The sequence below is a fragment of the Schistocerca serialis genome, chromosome 12 (genome assembly GCF_023864345.2).
Source record: "Schistocerca serialis cubense isolate TAMUIC-IGC-003099 chromosome 12, iqSchSeri2.2, whole genome shotgun sequence".
In the NCBI taxonomy this organism is placed as follows: domain Eukaryota; kingdom Metazoa; phylum Arthropoda; class Insecta; order Orthoptera; family Acrididae; genus Schistocerca; species Schistocerca serialis.
The window spans coordinates 123,569,029-123,592,393 of NC_064649.1; the positions used below are offsets into that span (position 1 = coordinate 123,569,029).

Below are 23,365 nucleotides of genomic sequence, written 5' to 3' on the forward strand. Positions count from 1 at the left end.
GTTCAACTGCTTTTCCAGGCCCTTTGCTGTCTCTGACAGAATTACAATGTAATTGGCAAACCTCAAAGTTTTTATTTCTTCTTCATGGATTTTTCTTTTGTTCCCTTTACTGCTTGCTCAATAAACAGATTGACTAGCATTATGGATAGGCTACAACCCTGTCTCACTCCCTTCCCTTTCATGTCCCTTGACTCTTGTAACTCCCATGTGGTTTCTGTACAAATTGTAAATACCCTTTCCCTGTATTTGACCCCTGGCATATTCAGAATTTGAAAGAAAGTATTTCAGTCAACATTGTCAAAAGCTTTCTACAAATGCTAGAAATGTAGGTTTGCCTTTCCTTATCTATCTTCTAAGATAAGCCATACGGTCAGTATTGCCTCACGTGTTCCAATACTTCTACAGAATCCAAACTGATCTTCCCCGAGGTCGGCTTCACCAGTTTTTCCATTCGTCTGTAAAGAATTTGTGTTAGTATTTTGCAGGCGAAATGATAGCTCGGTAATCTTCACACCTGTCAACACCTGCTTTCTTTGGGATTGGAATTATTATATTTTTTCTTGAAGTCTGAGGGTATTTCACCTGTCTCATACATCTTGCTCACCAGATGGCAGAGTTTTGTCCGGGCTAGCTCTCCCAAAGCTATCAGTAATTCTAATGGAATGTTGTCTGCTCCCAGGGCCTTGTTTCAACTTAGGTCTTTCAGTGCTCTGTCAAATTCTTCACGTGGTATCATATCTCCTATTTCATCTTCATCTACATCCCCGTCCATTTCCATAATATTACCCTCAAGTACATTGCCCTTGTATAGACCCTCTATGTACTCCTTCCACCTTTCTGCTTTCCCTTTTTGCTTAGAATGGTTTTCCATCTGAGCTCTTGATATTCATACAAGTGGTACTCTTTTCTCCAAAGGTCTCTCTAATTTTCCTGTAATCAGTATATATCGTACCCCTAGCAATATATGCCTCTACATCCTTACATCTGTCCTCTAGCCGTCCCTGCTTAGCCATTTTGCACTTCCTGTCAATCTTATTTTTGAGATGTTTGTATTCCTTTTTGCCTGCTTCATTTACTGCAGTTTCATATTTTCTCCTTTCATCAATTAAATTCAATATTTCTTCTGTTGCCCAAGGATTTCTACTAGCCCTCATCTTTTTACCTACTTGATCCTCTGCTGCCTCCGCTATTTCGTCTCTCAAAGCTAAGCATTCTTTTTCTACTGTATTTCTTTCCTCTGTTCTTCTCAATCATTCCCCAATGCTGTCTCTGAAACTCCCTACAACCTCCAGTGCTTTCAGTTTATCCAGGTCTCATCTCCTTAAATTTCTTTCTTCAGTTTTAATCTACAGTTCAGAACCAATAGATTGTGGTCAGAGTCCACATCTGCCCCTGGAAATGTCTTACAATTTAAAACCTGGTTCCTAAACCTCTGTCTTCCCATTATACAATCTATCTGACACCTTCCGGTATCTCCAGGCCTCTTCCATGTATACAACCTTCTTTCATGATTCTTAAACCAAGTGTTAGCTATGAGTGAGTTATGCTCTGTGCAAAGTTCTACCAGGCGGATTCCTCTTTCATTTCTTACCCACATTCCCTATTCGCCTACTATTTTTCTTCTCTTTTATTTTCTACTACTGAATTCCAGTCCCACATGACTATTAAACTGTCATCTCCCTTCACTATTTGAATAATTTCTTTTATCTCATCATACATTTCTTCAATCTCTTACTACCAAGAGGTTCTGCATCGCCTTTGTAAAGCAGTGAGATGAAAGTTGCCGGACTTATGGGCAGCAGGCAGTTGGCAACTCCTCAATAGAGTGCCTGCTTGTCATTCTCAATTAAGTCAGAGTTTTATGACCAAATAAAACATGACTGTGGCTTGTCAGCCTCCCTATTCCCCTGACCTAGCACCGAGTGACTTCTGGCTTTCCCCTAAACTGAAAGAGACTCAGAAAGGGACCAAATTTCAGAACAGGGGAGACATTATGCAGAATTCGACGGAATAGCTGCGCTCCATACCAAAAGAGGCTTTCCGTGATGCTTCCAACAATGGCAGCAGTGTTAGGAGAGATGTGCAGAAGCTGAAGTGGCCTACTCTGAAGGTGATTAATGTCAAACAACTGCATACAAATAAAGACTTATTTCATAAATAAAAGTCCGATAGTTTTCGGACAGCCTTCTGTATAAGCACATCAATCTATATAAACATATCAGTCTATATAGTACCATTGCATTGCAACACAAAGATTAGGAAGACCGTATCATTTACAGATTGAACAATTCGTGTAGTCACAGTATGGAAAAATATTAAATACTGCCTGATTGATGATGATGGGAACACTGCCACCAACGATGATGACTTTGAAGATTGAAAATAAAATAATCTACAACCTTCTCTTGATTGCATCATTACTTAAAAAATGTGCCTTAGGGTTAAAAAACTATGATGGGCCAGAGAAGAGAAAATAAGTGTTTCTTTACTAAATCTGGAAAGAATCACACATTTACTTGGGCTGCAAATTCTCTAGATTTTACCCCTGCCATTGTATTGTCACAAACTGTGAAGTTCAATACTTATTTTCCTGTGTCAGCCGCACATGGTAACTAAATGAAACATTTTATTTGTAATTTTATTATAATCTGTTTAGCATAAGGACTGATTTCTTATGTAATATTATCTGTTTCACGTTCACCTGGCTAGATGACAGCTGAACAATGTCCATCCAAAGCAACCTGTGGTCCACACACAGAACTGACCACTAGACAACTGCACAGTGTTAGTCTGTGGTGTCAAGGAGACGGGCATCGGCTGACTGGGTCATTGGCAGAAATTATTACAACAATGAAAAATTAAGAAAGACTTCTATAAATGAAATGCAAAACTGTCAGGTGGCTTGAGTCATAACTCAGTTTACTTCGAAATAGCGTTTGTAACTCAACGCTGTACAAGTTTATGTATTATGTGTTTTATGACAATACAGTTATCGCACACACTGTGTAGCACTAAGAGATGTTGACAGGTTGGTTTGATTTTACTGTGCCAGCAACATATCAGGGTATGTAAGTGTTGGCTTAACGAAAAGTCTCAACACCTCCTCTGCTTTAAATGCTCACGGAGAACTTGGCAAGGAGAGCTAAATAATTCTGAAAGTTTATTAAAGTGAAACAGTACGGAATTATACACGCTTATTTTGACACATCTGTACAGGCAACATCATCTCTGACTTAAAAAATCTCTGAGAAATTATCATACACTGTAGTGTAAACTGAGATTATCTAAGATGCAATATTGAATGAATATTTTTACTTTACCTACACTAATAGTACATTAGCTGAAAATAATGATTGTTTTTAAAATCTATCGGCAAAAATTTGTGGTTTTTGCATGCGTAAAGCAATGAAGTCATCTTGTGGAGTGTAAGCATTGCTGAATTCACAAGGTGAGAACCATTAAACACTGATTATGACAAGAAGACAGGGTCGGTTCTTTGATGGACTCTGGAAATTAAAATATTGCAACACCACAGCAAGCATTTAAGAGTATGCCTGACAAATTCTCTGGGTTTTTGTCTCTACGAAAATCTCTGAAGCCAGCTGGAGTAATGGTTTACAGACACTGTTAGCATGTGGGAGGATAATTTATTGGTCCAGTAAGGCTATTTCAGATATAGTTAATAATTCGTTTTTATTTTCATTCCAAATTACATTTTCTACAATGGACAGCTATAATTTGTGGAAAATGAACAAAAGTAGTTGCTGCAGAATTTATTTCAAAACATTTTCCGTGAATTTTTTTCTTGAGGAGGAAGAACCAGTCAGTCATCATACGGCTACTGACAATATTTCATCTTCAAGAGACACATGCCCCTCTCTTCTTACTTGACTTGATAGATCACATTTTGAGAGCAATATTTTCTAATTCTATGACACTTAGGTTTATTTACAATGCGTATCTAACATAAAATATAACAAGTAACACTTCTGCAAAACTCTTGGCTCTTATGAAAGCTATCATTGGAAATTTACAATCCGTTATCATGTACACACATTAAATAAGTGAGCAGAAAATACAATTCACTGTAAATTGACTAATTGATTTTAACTCTAATGTTTTGACTTAGTTATGGTACTTCTTACATTAGGTTGACTGCTGTACGTGCACGGTAACTCGACACTTGACGTGCGTGGTTCTTGCAGTGAATGTAAAGGAAGTGTACACATTGCTCCATTCCCAGCATCACCCACACCAAGTGTCAAGTTACAGTACGAACACACAGCAGACAATGAAAGACAAAAAATAAACAGAATCTCTCAACATTTATTGCAGTAAGTTGTCAAATGAGCAAATCAGGAAAGGACGAAATACAATGTGAACATCCTAGCTAGGGTTCCTTACTACACTAACACAAACAGATAGGGAAAGGGGGGACGGGGGATTATGTCTGAAGTAGGTAGAAAATGTTACATAGAATTCTTCACCATTAATGTTCAATCCAAAAAGTTTCACATTAAAGACAAAAATGTGACATTTTTGCCTAATTTTACTGGAAACAAAAGTAGCACAGCACAATAAAAAAAGTATTTAAACCAACAATACGATTAACAGTCATGCAAGAGAAACAGACTTGAGCTGGCCAGTAAATCGAAGGAGGATACAATCGCACAAAACAACAATTTTTTCTGCGTTACAGATCAACAGCTACTGAAATTTCTTTTTACTGGAAGCTCAGCTTGCCTCAGATAGCTTACTTCTTCCTCAAAATGACAGTCAAAGATTTTTCTACTTTTCATCACGCCATAATTTAATCAACAGCACACACATAGATGTTTGCTTATGACTCTTTCGAAGACTATTTCTTCATTAACTCCTAAAATTTTACCATAATACGGCAATGAGGCCGACACATTTAATTTCTGCTGATTATAACACCTAGCACATGTAAATAACACATTTATTAGGAAACAATACGACGGACACACAGAGAGAGGACCTCCGCAAAAATGGCTACGACTTCTGGAGAGTGGCAGCTGCAGCTCACTGCCGCAGCTCTCGTCACGAGTGAGCGGCACCAGCCTCACAGCTCGAACGCCTTTTCAGCGACAGGGCTCAGCTCGTGCCCACTCTTCTTCAACGTAGAAACAATTTTATCCACAGCTGCACAGGAAACATAAATATTTAGACATTATACGAAATGGAAAATTCCTGTAGGCAAAATCTAATAATGGAAAATCTAGGTTACATTAACAACACAATGTATATATGCGGACTGAAACGATGAATGAAAATTTGTACCGTGGTCGGGAGTTGAACCTAGGTCTCTTGCGCACTAGGCAGATGTGCTAACCCCTAAGCCACTGTGGCAAGTGGGTTTGCACAATTGCACTGATTACCCTAAGGGTGTACGCGCAGATGAGGAAGAAAAATTCCCAGCTGTTTCCCAGTGAAACACACATTTTTTCCCCAAGTGAAAATCCACTTTTTTCTTGGTGGAAACACACAATGTCCCAAGTGAAAGAACTTTTTTCCGTGTTAAGTGAGAGTATACAATGAGCTGTAAAACTTATCAATCCTTTGAATGAAAAAGGTTTTATACACCAGCACAGGACTTCCCAGCATTTTAGTAAATGAAACATGGAAAAAAAACAACACATTTTAGAAAGATCTTCAATGCGCGGCAATATGCACACTGCATATTTTCATATTATGAGAGTATAAATACAAATTCCCCAAAATACAACCTGGTAATTTCCAAAGCACTGAAATTGAGATTGCGCTGAGTGATTGCTGCTGTCAGCTAATCATAGCTCATATCATGTGATCTTGCCAGTCAATGACAGCAGATATCCAGAACATAGGGGTAGTCAGCAAATAGCAACTTCACTTAATTAGTGTAAGCAAACAAACAGGAAAAGTTAATACTTTAAATTAATGTACATACAGTATATCTGCAAGAAAAGCTAAGCTTTCACACACAACATTGCTTGTCAAAAATTTTATGCAGTTTTTTTCCGAGGGGGTGGTCAGGCAGGTTCCTAAGAGCACAGCTTAAATTGCAGCAGCTGAATAATTCTGACAAGTTCGATTATAAATTTCACTTCAGTACGTGGTACATTTCTTGGGTTACCTGACTGATTATATGTTCTGGCGAGCACTTTGACTTTTCTACAGAAAAGCCAATTACAAGTGAAATTGTTCAAGAACTCAACTTGCACTTTTTTTTGGAAGGATAATTATATTTTTTTCCATCATTATTGCACAATTTGTAACCTATGAAAGAACTAAAATAAATATGAAAAACTAATCTTGAAGCTTGATCGTTCTTAGTGTGTGTTATCCTTTAAGATATATCAAACACAAATGTTCCAGTAGAATTTTAATAATGGCATAAATGGCCAGTCCTCAAAACTCCACAATTTAAGAAATTCATCACACATTCTCACATGTAACATACAGGGTGGCGTATAAAATGTGTTACCATTTTGTTTTTGAATGTAAACTTTATTGTCAATACAATCTGAAAGGAACATATACAACAATGAAGAGCCGTCCATGGAGATTTGTTCTAACTCGGCACATGCTCAATATGTCCACCATTTCGTTTCGTAACTTCCTTCAAACAAACACTGAAGTTAGTGATTACCCTACGGCACATGTCTTCCGTAATTTCACTGCAAGCTTGAAGAATAAGTCTTCTGAGCTCCATTACATCACGCGGACGTTTCGGGAAAATTTTTTCCTTAGGTACCCCCAAAGAAAAAAGTCACATGGATTGAGGTCTGGACTACTGGGGGGCCAACTTTGTCCGTCATCGAAGCAACCTGGAAACCTGAGTGAAATGATCCACATGTCGAAATGCTCATGTAAAAACTCCAACACAGTGTTTGCAGTATGTGGCTTTGCTCCATCTTGCACGAACCACTGTGTGTGGAAGGGCAAGGCAGTAGCAAGGAGCTGTGGAATGAAGCTATTGTGAAGCATGCTCAAATAATGCTCGCTGTTCACAGCTTCTTCAAAGAAAAAGGGTCCAATAAGTCCATGACTGGAAATTGCTGCCCATACTGTAATCCTCGGAGCATAACGTTGTCATTCGTGAAGCACTTGTGGGTTTTCAGTGGCCCAAAAGCGTACATTTTGTTTGTTAACCACACCGTCTAAATGAAAATGCGCTTCATCTGAAAACCAAACATTGTTGAGAGTTTCTTCCCTGTCCTCCGTCCACTGAGCAAACAGTAGTCTCTGGTGCTTGTGTTCTTCAGTGAGCTTCTGTGCACGGGTCATCTTTTATGGGTACATATGGAGGTCACTTTTAAGAATGCATTGAACGGAGCGTCTGGATATTCCCAGTTGCACTGCTGCCTTTCTACACGATTTCCCAGGACTTCTCTGTGCAGCAACTCGTACTGCTTCAATATTCTCCGGCAAACAAATGTAAACAGGTATGACACCACGCTGATTGAAAGCAGCTTGTAATTAGGAAGTACGTCACAATTTTTGTTCTAAAGAATTCAATGCAGTTTGTTTTCAGAAGGCTGCTTGTGTGTGCACTGTGTTTTGTTGTTGTAAATAGCACATCTTCTAAAGTTTTACTTTGCTGTTTCTTTTCTCTCATTTGTGTGTTATTGTTACAGTATCAGTGTGCAGTAGAAGGCTACAGCGAATTCCTTTGTTACAGTATCAGTTTGTTCCAGTCAAAATTACAAAAATTTGACTGAAAACTAAAACAATGAGAAGTTCTCAAAATTCTAAAAAAATCCCATATGGAAAAACCCCGGGATTTTCCCCAATGAAAAAATCCTGGGTTTTTCCCAGATGAAAAAATCCCGAGTTTTTTCTGCATGAAAACATTCCCGGGTTTTCCCCAAGCGTATACACCCTGAGCGCAGCAAGCCTCCCTCCTCAAAGCATTGAGGAGAGAAGTCTGCTAGAGTAGTCGGTGCTGTTGTGTAAAGCCACTGTGACAGGGCGACATAGCTGTTAGTGCATCTGCCTCGTGAGCGGGAGACTCAGGTTCACATGCCTGCCTTGGAACATATTTTCGTTCGTTGCGTCAGTCTGCTTATACACATCATAAATGTTTGAGACCTGAAAAGGTCTCTGGAATTATATAGTTTTCATTGGAATAACAACAATACAAAAAGGATACATTGCTACTCACCACAATGAGTGTGTGTGATCATGTTGTTGGGAAATTCCATTAGAATTTCACTAAATTTTTAAACAAAAGCCTAGCTTTCAAACACAATTGTTTCTTTTTCAGGTAAAGAGGAAATCAGAGAGGAAATTTTTTTTGGGTGGTTATGGAAGGGAGGAGGGGAACCAGCTCTCCCACGACGTGCACTGATCAGCAAGAACATTGTGACCACTGGCTTACTATCGACATAAACCTGTCCAGGTGATAGCAGTGTCACCTTACAAGGAATGACTGCTAATCAGACATGTGTGGCACACGTAGTATCAGTGAGTGCGCTGTTCGTGTGTAGACTGGGGAAGAGACGTGACCTATCTGAGTTTGAGTGAGGCAAGATTGTGTATAGGCTGGAGGTTCGGCACAGGCATTTCTGAATCAGCACAACTTGTTGGATGTTCGAGGAGTTCTGTGGTGTCTACAATACGTCGTAAAACCGAGGTGAAACTACATCCAGACATTGTCAGATTCGGAGGGAGGGGGGGTGCACCCCTCATTATATATGTCTGTCGCTGTAGGCTGGGCAGACTAGTAAAACAGGACAGGCAGCAAACTGTGGCAAAACTAACATCAGACTTTAATGCTGGCCAGAGTACAAGCGTGTCTGAATACACAGTGCACTGGACACTCCCAATGATGGGCCTATGCAGCGTATGACCTGTGCATGTGCCCATGTTAACACCACGACACTGGCAACTATGACACTGGACATTGGTGCAGTGGCAGACATTGCACGGTCCCTCCTGTGACCTACCGAGGCCTCACTGCTTCTGTGCCACGACACGTTACCGCTGTTATCTGTGCCGAGAGTGGACACACCAGCTATTAGGTAGCTGGTTATAATGTTCTGACTGATCAGTGTCAGCCTTAAATTTAACAAGCAAGAAAGGAAACCACAGAGAAATGCGGGTCAGTTCAGGAAAAAGAAATAAAATCATCCAGGTTTCCAGACTGGAAGGTAGGAGATGTACTGGCGTAAGTGAAGTGTGACGACAGAATCTGCCAGGAAGTCACATTCATATTTGCTGATGACACAGTAATTCTGTCATCGGAGAAAGACTTGGAAGAGTAGGTGAACGGAATGGGTAGAGTCATGAAAGAGAGATCATATGATGAACATATGAAGTTAAACAAGAGAACTTGAATGTAATTGAATTAACTCACGTGAAGCTGAAGGATTAGACTAGGCAATGAGAAACTAAAAGCAATAGAGGTGTACTCCTGTTTTGGCAGAAAAACAATTGATGATGGCCAAACACGAGATGATATAAAATGTAAACCAGCAACAACAAGGAACGCAAACAATATCAAGTATGTTTAGCAACACAGTTTTCTGACACTAATATTAATGACAAGCTGTTAACCGTGGCTGCGCTCGCGTATCAGTAGTTTTGTTATGAGGAGTGATGGAGGGCAAGTAAGCTACTGTACGTGCAATAACATCAGCTGCCCTCACATGTTTGGCTGTTCGGGTGAGCAAAGCTCGAGATGCATGTCCTGCTCTCCCCCCTCCCAAGCTGGGGGCAGGAAGGGAAAGGGGGAGGATGACAGAATATTGAAGATGGAGACCTAGGCTTGTAGGTTCAGAGAGGCATCAGACTACAGAAAAAGAAAAAGAAGAAGAAGAAGAAGAAAACCACAACGAAGACAACCACGACCACCATCACCAACCAACAACAAAGTTCACATTTTATAACTGCTAAAAGGGCCACATGATTGAACACATTTTGTTAACAACCAGGACCCCACACAAAGTGTTATTAATTCTCGCATTACATGGAATGTCACAACATAGCTAATATTTTGTCTGGTGAGCCTATTTGCAGGATTGTCTGTGTAGTATAGTGAGTAAAATGTAAAAGTAAAATGTACAGGTCCAGGGTTTGACCCCCTACTTAGCTCTAGGCTCTTTTTCTGTCATCCAGCAGTTCTTTTCCCTCTGGCAGTTACTTGTTAATGGCGAGGAACACTATGTTTAAGTATGATGATGTTATATGTTCTTTTGGACATGTCCAAAAGAACAGATACCATCATCGTATATAGTTAAGGCTAACCAGCCATTGACCTCCTTCTTCTGTGCTGGATGCACACGCATTGCCCGAACTGCTACGGGACTCGGTAAGATTGTCTGCCACAAGTAATGAGTGTAAAGGGCAGGTGCACTATGAATGTAGTGTGTGGACATTAAGTTGGGAATGTGGGTCTCACGGGGAGCATGCAAGGAGTAAATCCCTGCAGTCGCACTATCCTCTGTGCCCTCGGTGGCTCAGATGGATAGAGCGTCTGCCATGTAAGCACAAGATCCGGGTTCGAGTCCCTGTCTGGGAACACATTTTCAACTCTCCCCGTTGATGTAAATGAACGCCTGTCGACAGCTTAGGGTCTTGATTTAATTATTATTTCACTATGTTTAAGAGTAAATGTTAAACTGTAGATCCCTCTACAACTAGCTGGTTAAGTCAGTTCAAAGACAACAACATACCAGCTCCAGAAGAATTGCTCCTGGTAAAGCAGTGCAATGTTCAAAACAACCTTTGGGTTGATAATAGTCTCATCTTTTACCTCAAGTATTCACATCTGTTCGCATTGACCCTATAAACATGCTGGGATTCAAAATGCTGTCCTAATTGAGAACCATGCCACTGGCGCAGTATGAAGACAGTAAGTATAAGAATCTCAGGGCCTATTACAATGAGAGCTACCTCTGCAAGAGAAGGGATGCCGTATTTTGTGGACCATAAGAAAATAAAGATGCACTTTAATTTTTAAGCAATTTTTTCAAAAACACCTCTTTTACTATTAGACTGAAAAACCACATTAAAAAAATTTCTTAGTTTATAAAACCAAACTTACTTTTAAAATCCTTGAAAATCATCATCTGAACTACTACTACTACTACTCCTTCATCCTCATCCTTCTCAGATATAATATGGTCTTCCCTGCCATTGAGAGCATTACTTATGCTGCACTTCTCATAAGATTTAGCAGTAATGTCTTCTCTCTAAACCATGGCTGTTTTATCCACCGACACACTTGTTCGATTGTAGGTTGTTTCAAAGCTCCCTCTGGCATGAATTCATGTTGGGTTTCATCCACTTGTTCCATTCCAATCATATACATTTTAAATGGTTCAGTTATTGAGACATCATCAAGCGGCTCCAATTGTCGAGTAAGTCCTCACAGAATAAAAGCAAGCTCTGTATATCCCTTTCCTCTTTCTCAGAATTTTTCAAATAACTATAAAACTGATCTAGCAAAGGAGAGAACTCTTCTTTAATAAAGCACCTTTCCTTCTGTCCCATACTCTGTTAATCCATAATTTCATACCAGCCTTGTCCACTCAACCCTTGTCATGTACATGAACAACAACAGTTGGTAGTATTCCATAAGGTTTTGGCATTGTTTTGCACTTGAAAATGATCATTAGATTAAGTTTAGTACCAGAAGCACAACATGAAAGGACAACTGTGTAGTGCATTTTTTCATTTCCACTTGTTTTTATAGTTACAGTCTGAACACTTTCATGGCACCAGTACTGTTACTCGGCACATCAAATGTCAGGGGAGTTTTGTCCATATTCACTATTTGACTTAGTTCAGCACTGTGTGTGCGCGTGTGTGTGTGTGTGTGTGTGTGTGTGTGTGTGTGTGTGTGTGTGTGTGTGTTTTTCCGATGGAAAGATAATATTTTGGCATAACATTGTGGCTTTTCTAAGATACTTTGGTTTTGGTTCAGACGCTAAGTCCATGACACTTCATACACATGTGGCACCAACCAACACCACACTTAAAGTCTGTTAAGTTCCTCCGCAGCACTAGCTTACGAACATGTATTTGAATCATTTTTGTATCAATTCCAATGTCATTTTGACGGTGCCCTCGAATTCATTTCAAAACGTCATCATCTAATTTGGTCGTTTTGTATTCAGTCCTCTATTTGGACATTTAGTTTTCCTCACTTTTTACAGTCTTCCTTTACTCGTCCACCATTAGTGACTCGTTTTATTTTCTGTTGGCGGGGGGGCCGAAATGCTGCTCATCTGCTCTGCTTCCATGTTGTTCTGCATGAGCTATTACTGTCAATCCATAGCCCACATCATACGAATACCTTTTATTTTTCGCATTACGAAAGCAGCTATGAACAAAAATATTGTACTGTTACCGACACCACAAATCGCGCACGAGAGACGTGAATAACTGGCAGAAACCCAATTAATCAACATGACAATGCCTCGTCAGGAAAGCCTGAAGAATTATAACGCAAATCATTTTCATTTCAAGTTCACTGGCACCATAGACTACAATGATGCATCACAGGCCAGACAGTGCTCTGGGTTTGTGATGGCAGCACGGGAGGGAGACAGTGTTAGCAAGCTTGTCAATCTCTGTTGCTTTGGTGCATTGCTGCTGCCATCCAATGTTGCCAAATAGAGACAGGTTTCCTGCAGCATCGAATATATGGTCATTTTTAAGACTGGTGGAAATTTTAAATAAAAAGACTGAACATTTTTATATTAATTTCAAGTATAACATGCACCTGAATTTTGGAGGCAATTTTTTGAAGGAAAAAGTGTGTTTTACAGTCAATAAAATACGGTCCGTTGTTATGAGTGCTACCTCTGCAAAAGATGGGATACTGTAAGCTGAAGGACTAGTGCAAGCAATTTTAAAGATTATGCTCCATTCAATGAAAGAAAAGATTTTTCCTCGATTTTTTTGTTACAGTGCCTCTCGTGACCACCAGCGGCGTACGGCAGCTCCACATAATGCCACCCCAGAACAGTAGGGAACTTCCACCTTGCTGCACTCACTGGACAGTGCGTCTACGGCATTCAGCCTGACTGGGTTGCCTCCACACACGTCTCCGACGACTGTCTGGTTGAAGGCATATGTGACACTTGTCGGTGAAGAGAACATGATGCCAATCCTGAGCAGACATCACTTTGGTTCACTCTGAGGTGCCTGGCAACTTTCCTTGTTGAGAGCTCTTCCTGGCACAAAGTAACAGTGCAGACGCTATTGAACCATGGTACTGACCGTCTAGGCATGGTTGAACTACAAACACCACGAGCCGTGTACCTCCTTCCCGGTGGAATGACTGGAACTGATTGGCTCTCAGACCCCCTTCTTCTAATAGGCACTGCTCGTGCATGGTTGTGTACATCTTTGGGCAGGTTTAGTGACATCTCTGAACAGTAAAAGGGACTGTATCTGTGATACAATATCCACAGTCAACATCTATCTTCAGGAGTTCTGGGAACCGGGGAGATGCAAAACTTTGTTTGATATGTCTACAAATACGGCCAAGAATGACACCTCCCCCTTCGAGAAAGCTTTTGATACTATCTGTAGATGGTAGAATTTGGAATATCAAAAAAATTGGTTAGACTTGTAGAGGGATACTTGACTGACCCAAAAGCTACGGTTACTAAAGGCAATAAGATGACACAAAGTTTCCAAGTGGAAACAGGATTAAGGCAACATGGGTCATCACCTGTCCTTTCGATCTGGCACACTAATGTGGGAGTTCAACAGAGAGAGCCTCCCAGGTGATCAAGATAATTAACATATTACCTGTTTGGTACATGCATATAACACTGTCATAGCAACATGCACACAACAAGAACAGAAAACAGGTGTTCTGACCATGGAATTAGTGGGATAGAGGTTTGAGCTACAAACTAGTACTGCAAAGACAATATGGAAGAAAGCTCCGTAACTCTGAACATATAATAGTGAACTATACTGGGCATAAGCATGAGAAACAGTTTATGTATCTTGGGTCAATTTTTACTTAAGTAACATAAGCTGAAGCAGACATTAAACCAAGACTGCAGGCAAGAAACACACGCTGTTACTTCCTAATTCATGTATTCATTCCTTTAAAATGACAGAGCACAGCAATCAGTTGCCCTTTTCTTCCAGGTTTTGTTCGGCAAATTTTATATTTCAGCTAGTGCCTAGTCACTATCAATACACCATTTTTATAGTATTAATGCATGTTCTAATACGTCAGTCCCTGTTGTTTGGCCTTCTGTGACAGAAGCCGAAACAAGTCTTACTTCTGAGAGCAGAACTCAACATTTGGCTGATTGTGACAAAACAAATATTTTTATACAGCCATTATATTTTCAAAAATATGCAATTTTAACCCTACTAAGAAGTGTTTGTTGCAGTATTAGAATGCCTTATTTTAAAAGCCTAATTCTTCTCAGTGGAAAGAGAATTTTCTCTTCTTTCACAATTTTGCATTTTAGGATACGATATTATTTGGATATGTTCTTTTTATCGAAAACAGGAGCCCAAAAATAAGCTATTTAAAAAACTACCAATCTGATAGTTAATTTAAATAACTTCATTTTTGAATGCATGTCACTATTGTCTGTAATTCTGGTTTTCTATGTTGTTATTAAAAATGCAGTTGATATTTTTTTACAATTTTCCAAATAGTTTGCATAAAATTGCACTGTTAGGTGTTAATCTCTGAAAACTTGACATTTGTAAAACTGTGTTCATGTGAACTCAATGAGAGTGACAGTGTGGTTTCAGTTGCCCTGAGACTGCAGCCGTGTGTGTGTGTGTGTGTGTGTTGTTGTTGTTGTTGTTGTTGTTGACAAAAGCCATTGGCCGAAAGCTTTAAGTGTGAAAATCTTTTTGTTGTGCCTGTCTGCAACTCAGCATCTCCACTGTATGGTGAGTAGCAACATTCCTTCTCATATATTGTTAGAATGAGAGTTATGTAAGTCATGGCCATACTATTTTATAGGAATGGTGTGCTAGGCCAAAGCTGTTCGCCACAATTTCAATGTGATTACTGAAAACTTATCACTCACCTTCTTTGTCAATGCTGTCGAGGAAGGCCCACGCAATTGAGAAGCGGGGCAGGAGAGCGACATGGTGCAACATCTGCACCAAATACTCTGGTTCGTCTATAAAGTGCTTCTCCAGTGTGCGCAGGATCAAACTGAGCATCTGACCGTCTAACTTTGTACCAACCACTGCAAAAGAAATGACCAATGATGTACACAGCAAAGCAAAATTATTTGCAATGACAAAAATGCCTGAATAAATATGTTCTTCGGAATATAACAGCTGTGAGTTACAATTAAAGGGAAAAAATTCTCGCCAAATTGCAACAGATGTACAGAAATGATCACAGGCATGCTAGCTTCTGTACACAGGAGCAAAGAGAAGAAACAAATGGGCTAATGCAAGAATTAAGCAGGAAAAAAAAGGAGAAAATAAATGTCATGTGGAATTGTCAAACATTCTAAGTGACAAATCTCTCACTTGTCAGGAGAATCAAAAACAAAATGTGTCTCTTTTTGTACATAACTTATTTCTATCGCAAAAAACTGGCCAGGTGCGAGTAGGACTCATGCACTGAGACTTCCGTACAAACCTAATTATGTGTATGGACAGTTCATCCTTTCCGGGAATCTAGGCCCTCACTGATTTTTGCCTATTATCGACATTGATACTGGCACAATATTGGTCCCAGGGGTAACAAGTGACAAAAGAAATATTGTTTTCATATTCACAATTTTCTGATACTTTTCCTGTAATACCTCCCTTTTTGGCAAAAATTACAGTTCTACACCAAAGGGAAGTACCCTATACGTTTTGATGAGCGGGTTTGTGAATATCAAAATATATTACATAAATGGCTGTATCTTTCAATTTGCTTTGAGTTGGAAACTAATATTTGTTTTACCACCTAAGGAACATAGACGTAAGTATGTGGTATAAATTTAAACTTAATACAGCAATCAATTCCTGAGAAAAAGGGGTCTTGACAGACAGACTGTGGGATTTTAGAATCTATGCCTCCCTGGTGTGTGAATACATTTTGTGTTGCTACAGGCAACTGCAAACAATATGATTTGTTTTCTTCCGTGTATTGAGCTCTTTGTGTGTGAAATTCATGTAGCTTGTTTAATGTATTAATAAATAGTTCCAATCAGAAACTGCCCATAAATTACTCTGCTAACAGGTTATGGGCCCAGGATTATAAAAGTGGTTTAATATTCCAAAAAAACTGCGAGATCACCGGCTCACGAAAAATAGCAGAAGCGCACGGTAATTTGGGATGACTTAATCACTAAAACCGTGGTGCCAGTAAATACCAATTCATTGCCTACGATTGAAAAACTGATGGGAAGAGAAAATTATAGTACCTGGCAGTTCGCTATGCAAACATATTTAGAACACGAACAATTGTGGGAATGCGTCAGTGGCAAAGTACAGGATGCAACTAAAGTTTGTAGAGCAAGAGCCAAAATTATACTCTCTGTCCATCCGTCGGTATATGTTCACTTGCAAGATACATATACAGCAATCTACATCTACAAGTGAGGCACGCAGAGGCGGCTCACCAGTGGCGAGGTCCTCGACGGCAACGGCCCTCAGCACCGTGGCGTACCCCTCGAGGCTGGAGTCGGGCCGGGAGCCGCCCCAGGCGCGCGTGAACTCGTAGGGCGACGTGATCCTGGCGCCCGGCTGCAGCGACAGCCGGCCGAGGGCCGCCACCTTCTGCAACCCGTCCCCATCCCTGTCCCGCTGGACCGCCGAAGTTCCAGCCTCTGGCGTGTTCTCTCTGGTCCCCCTCACTGTGGTCGTCCCACTGTCTTCGGACGAACTTTCAGCCGACTGAAAAAGAAGCAAAGTGATACAACACACTGACTCACTCACTGTTTACCTAGCGCTGTCTGGTCACTCATTATGCGTCTTACAGATGGCATGTTCAGAAAGTAAGTGTACTGTGACCATAATGGGCTGTCTTTTTTGTTTTTTTGAGGTTGGCAACAAAGAGTGGTAATGGGGAATCCCCTGATGAGAGTGAGCATCACAGGAACACAGTAGCATGTAAACTCGATGTTGTAGTGTCTAGTTGCATGAAAGATGTCGGTAAGAAACCCCATAAAGTGCAAACCACGTGCTGTGATCCACTTCCTACTCACATAAGGAATAACGTCTACTGAAATTTTTCTGCAAATCAAAGTTGTTTACGGGAAGTGTGTTATGAGCAAAATAAGTGTGTTTAAGTGGTGTAGGGTGTTTACTGGAATCAGAACCAATGTTCTTGATGAACAAAGGAGTGGACGACCTCTGAATCTGACTGATGAGTTGGCGCAAAAAATCAAGGAAACCGTTCCTGTATTCACAGTGAGTTACATTTCTGTGATATTTCCAGAACTCTCTTAGACGAGACACTCACAGAAACATTGGTATACTGGAAATTGTGTGCAAGAGTGCTCCCAAAACAGCTGACAGAGCAACACAAGGAAAATCAAGTTAATAATGTGTGTGAGTTTCTCGAACAACATGAACTGGAGGAAGTATTTCTCATTACACACATGACAAAGGAAAGACAGTCATCTCACAGTACCGTCACACCAATTCCCCATTTGCCGAAAAATTTGAAACCACAAATTCTGGCTCAAAATTCATGGCCTCAGTGTTTTGATACCAGAAAGGAAACATTTTGGCTGGATTTCTGCCTCAGAGGGAAAGGGGGGATGGGGATACCATCAATGCACAACAATATTGAGAGACCCAAAAAAGCCCAAAAGGAGGAGAAAGCTAACGAGAGGAGTGTCCTTGACATATGGCAAGCAACTCCTCACACAGCTTACATCTTTTCACCTTTCTTATGGCACACATTAGTGGAATTAAATTTTCAGCTGATGAGCAGGTGCAGAAAGAGGATCTGAAACGGAGAAAGGAGATTGAGGGGGGGGGGGGGGGGGGGGGGAGAGAGTTCTTTGAGGAGGGCATAAAGAAGCTTGTGGCATGGCTCAGTACAGGTACTGAATGGGGCGGTGATTATGTGAAACGATAGTCAACAAGTGTATCAACAACAGCCTGCAATTTTTTTTTCAAATACATTTTTTCTAAAAAAAATATAAAAATCTAGTAGTCTTACTTGCTGAACACGCATTGTATTTAGTGTCTCAAGTTTGGCTGGAATTGCGGTCCACGGTGCAGGTTATGGCATAGTTGAGCCTCGACTCACAGCACCTCAAATAACAGGTTACCTATTCTGTTTCTATTTGGTGCAATAAATGGCAGCTAGTTCCCAATGTAGTAAAATTTAAGTTAATGAAGATGAGTAGGAGCAATCACCCTGTAATCTTCGAATAAGGTATTGGTGGTGTGCTGCTTGATGCAACCGTGTTGATTAATATATCTAGACGTAGCATTGCATTGCAACATGAAAAGGTTGAGTACGTAATGTCAATAGTAGCAAAAGTGAATGGTCAATGCTGACTGATTAGGTGAATTCTAGGAAAGTGTAGCTCATCTATAAAGGAGACTGCATACAGAGCAGTCATGTGACTCATTCTCAAGAACCGCTCGAGTGTTGGGATCCCCACAAGGTCAGATTGAAGGAAGATATGGAAGCAATTCTGAGGCAAGCTGCTGGATTTGTTAGCGCTACATTAGATTGACTAGCGAGTATTGTGGAAAATGCTCTGTCGACTCAAATGGCAGTTCCTGGAAGGAAGATATTTTATTTTCGTAAAATGCTATTGGGAAAATTTAGAAAACCAGCATTTGCAACAGACTGAACAATGATCCTATGCCTCCAGTTTAACATCTTAAGTAAGGGCCATAATGACAAGATAGAAATCATGGTTTGTAGGGAAGCATTAGGGTGTTACACATCTCTCCAGAAGAGCAGTGTGTATTCTTACACATGCCTGATTGCAAATAATATTCTTGAACAAAAGAACTACAAAACAAATTATCATCATTACCATATAACTGTTGTGTGGACATATTGTGTTAAGTGCACATGCAGAACCAAGTGCGCAGGATTAGCTGAGCAGTCTAAGGCGCTGCAGTCACGGACTGAGCGGCTGATCCCAGCGGAGGTTCGAGTCCTCCCTCAGGAATGTGTGTGTGTGTTTGTCCTTAGGATAATTTAGGTTAAGTAGTGTGTAAGCTTAGGGACTGATGACCTTAGCGGTTAAGTCCCATAAGATTTCGCACGCATTTGAACAGAACCAGGTGACAGGATTATGTGTATTTCAAGACGGGATGGTGACCGCAGTAACCTCTGTTACGCACATTCATTATTGAAGCTCTATCGCAAAATGGAATTTGTCTGAAACGTAGGCAAGTTTTCAGTCTTGTTGAATGTTCCTTTCAATAAATATTAGAGATATTACATTAGACCCCTCACTACTCAAATCATTACGGAGCAATCTTTGATTTGACATGATGCAACAGAAGGATGAGTACTATGGACTGCAATGGACATCACACCAAATATCACATCAGTTAATATACATTTGCCCTTTCAACTGGGCTCATAAAACTATAATTTGGACAAAATTATGTTTAAAATTAGAACCAAAACTTTTTGATAGGCCTGGATGCCTTATGAGACAGATTGTTTACGCTGACAGCACCTACATATCTCAGAAACAAAATATTTTCTAGAGCCACATGTAACAACTTTCAGGAGGTGTGCAGAACATACAACAGCAGAGTATGCTGATATTTCGCTTTTCTGTACAGAAAAGCGAAGTTTTTAACTCAAATGGATACCTGATGATACATCTTCTATCAATCACCCTAGGTAAATAAAAGAAATTACACAATTTTATTATTCAGTTTTTAAGATGGAAAAGTGATAAAATAAGCACAACTATTTATGCCCAATCTGACAACAATACACAAATCTCAAGATACATTTTGATGTAAGTGGCGCAAATTGGCTCATTGTATTCAGAGTAATAAGACTTTATGAAAAAATGTGTGTGTGTGTGTGTGAGTGAGAGTGAGAGAGAGAGAGAGAGAGAGAGAGAGAGAGAGAGAGAGATATGCTTACAGAGATCAGTTACATTTCATGTTTATAATCTTACTGTATCAGAAAAGTTGAAACAAACAGCATTACACACACCTTGTCCTCTCGTTTCGTTGCACAAATGTACTTGGGTGCAACCTTCATCTTTACAGGGCTACCCAGTCCAGGGATGTGTGGCAGGAATGATGCAGATGGATGTGGAATGTTCCTTTGTCTTCTTCTGGCTGAAAACAAAAAACACTCTACACTGTGAATATAGTTCAAATATTTGTTCATTTATATTTAACACTTGTCAAAAGCTAAGACTACATTGGTTCTGAAAACAAGCAATTTTATTATTATTTTGAGCTTTTCATCATTACAGAGGCCTATCTTCAACATAATAATTTACTCGGCAATTACAATAAAAAGAATAAGTGTTCTTAAACTATATTTTCAAAATATTCCTCCAGGTGTTTCAATCTTGTGTGTCCTCTTCCTCTGCGCCCATTCTCCTCATTGTGTGCTGTACATTCTGGAGCCAGGTGGTCATAGGTCGTCGTCTTCTTCTTCTGCCCTCCTGTTTCCACTCCAGTATCAATTTTGGCATTCTGGTTTCCTCCACTCTTTGTACATGCCCGTATCACTGTAACTTCTTCCTATCCATTACGTCATATATTCTTTCTTTTACTTCCATTCTCCTTATTATTTCGGTGTTCATTATCTTTAATTTCCTGGGGATTCTTACCGATCTTCTCCAGAAGTCCATCTCTAGAGCTTGTAATTTTTTAATGTGCTTCAGGTTAATTGTCCAGGTCTCCGTTCCATACAGAACCACACTCTCTAATATGGATTTGTATATGAATTTTTTAGTTCTGCTCATTACATTCCTGCTCCATATGACTGAGTTAAGGATCCCAATGACCTTCCGTCTGCTACTAATTCTTTTATTGATTTCTAACTGATTTTCCCTCGATTTCTAAAATGGATACCAAATAACAGAAAGTGTTTATCTTTTTGATTTTCTTTCCTTCAATGTATAGCTCATCTGAATCATTAGTCAAGTATTCTGTTTTTTGGTAATTAATCTTCAAACCCCAAGTTTTGTATGCTACTGCTAGTTGATTGCACATATAGTTACCATCCACACCATCTTGTGCTACGACTACTTGATCATCAGCAAGCAATACGAATACTAATATAGCAATGAGAACACATTACAATTCTCTGCGTAATGGAGGCACTGAGCATTGAATAAACATTTACCCTCCTCAGTTCTCATGTAGCAGATATGCTGCATCAAACAAACCCACTATACCCTGACTGCAGCACATACTTTACACCATGTACTTTTTGAGCATCGCTTGTTTTTGTTTCTACATGTTTCCAGTAGGTGGCACAATTTGCTTAAAAAAAACTATTAGGATGGTGCATACATTAATAGTGTTTTTCAATAAGTTTAATAAACACAACATGTGCACATAATAGAGAATTTCGTCATCAATAATATATTCTCCTTCACTGTATACAACAGACTGCCAATGCTGCATTAACTATTTGATTCCATAACTGAAAAAGTCCTGTGTTTTCGAGCTGAAGAGCTCATCAAGTCACATTCAGAGCACATTTTCACCTGGAAGTGAAGTTCCTCAAAGCTTGTTGGATAGTGTGTAGAAGTGCTGAAAAATCTGAGGGCACGAGATCAAGTAAATAAGGTGGGTGGAGAATGCATCTCCAACCCAACTCTTGCACACTGTTTTTTGTCAGTCTAACAGAATGCAGGCAGGCATTATCGTGGAGTAGCATCACTTCACGCAATTTTGCTGGTCATCGTCCTCGGATTGCTTCTGCAAGATGCCTCAGTTGTGACAATAAATGTCAGCAGTGACGGTTACACTTCAGGGACGCAATCTGTAATACATCCCATCGCTGTTCCACCAGACGTGTAACACTACATTTTGTGGATGTGCACAGATCTTTGTACAGGGAGTTGCTGCTTCATTTGGGCTCCACGGTTCCTTTCATTTTCACATGTTAGCATAAAGACATCATTTCTCATCATCAGTAATGATACAGGATATGAACGCTTGGTGTCATCTATGAGCCAATTGATGAAAAGTAAGCACGGGTGCACATACGACCACCCACTGCCTTTTCTGGTTTTGGGTTAGAGCACGCGGTTTTTGAAATTTCCCCATTGCATGCAAATATCACACGACGGTGGAGCGATCACAGTTCATAACATGTGTCAGTTCTCGAGTACACTGAAGCGGATCATTGTGGATTAATGCAATTTGGTGCTCTTCACCAAACCTTCAGGTCTTCTTAAACATGGAGAGTCACTAGTGCCAAAATAATCCTCCCTAAATGGGAAAACGATTTTCTTTCCACTTTCTGGGGTTGGGTTGTTTGGGGAAGGAGACCAGACAGTGAGGGCATCGGTCTCATCAGATTAGGGAAGGACGGGGAAGGAAGTCGACTGTGCCCTTTCAAAGGAACCATCCCGGCATTTGCCTGGAGTGATTTAGGAAAATCACGGAAAACCTAAATGAGGATGGTCGGACGTGGGATTGAACCGTCGTCCTCCCGAATGAGAGTTCAGTGTCTAACCACTGCGCCACCTCGCTCGGTCCCATTTTCTGTCCAATGGCATTATCCCCACATATGGCACAAAAGTTTCTGGCTGCCTCTGCTGCTATATATATAATGTCGTGTGACGACAGCCTCCCGGCCGGTAGACCGTTCGCCGGGTGCAAGTCTTTCGATTTGACGCCACTTCAGTGACTTGCGCGTCGATGGGGATGAAATGATGATGATTAGGACAACACAACACCCAGTATCTGAGCGGAGAAAATCTCCGACCCAGCCGGGAATCAAACCCGGTCCCTTAGGATTGACAGTCCGTCGCACTGACCACTCGGCTACCGAGGGCGGACTGTCATCCCTCTATTGAACTCAAACAGAAGAATATGTCAATGTTCCAATTACTGCACTTGACACACCATTTTTAACAGCCACAGCTTCACTCACTGTCTCCAAATGACAAAATGGCAATATGTAAACTCAAATAGCAACAGAATTATAAATGACAAAATGGCAATAAGTAAACTCAAATAGCAACAGAACTATAAATAAAAAATGACAATCTACAAATAAACCTATACAAACTGCAATACCAAGACGCACGAGGTGCATTCAAGTTCTAAGGCCTCCGATTTTTTTTCTCCGGACTGGAAAGAGATAGAAACATGCGCATTGTTTTAAAATGAGGCCGCATTCATTGTCAATACGTCCCAGAGATGGCAGCACCGTACGGCAGATGGAATTTTAACCCCAGCGGCGAGAATGAGAACTGTTTTAAATACTTAAAATAACGAC

The 23,365-nt window shown here is 40.3% G+C and overlaps 1 protein-coding gene across 1 annotated transcript in view; it reads right to left on the reverse strand.

Annotated features, from left to right (window-relative positions):
• Window positions 1-3,674: 3,674 nt before the first annotated feature.
• The window catches only part of LOC126428159 (uncharacterized), a 140,206-nt gene continuing 120,515 nt past the window's right edge, over window positions 3,675-23,365 (reverse strand). Inside the window, exons 11-14 of the mRNA XM_050090069.1 lie at window positions 20,105-20,232; window positions 16,569-16,842; window positions 15,027-15,191; window positions 3,675-5,163 (exon numbers count right to left, since the gene is read on the reverse strand). Of these exons, the coding sequence (XP_049946026.1) occupies window positions 5,084-5,163; window positions 15,027-15,191; window positions 16,569-16,842; window positions 20,105-20,232 (647 nt within the window). The 3' untranslated portion in view covers window positions 3,675-5,083. The remainder of the gene's footprint in view (window positions 5,164-15,026; window positions 15,192-16,568; window positions 16,843-20,104; window positions 20,233-23,365) is intronic.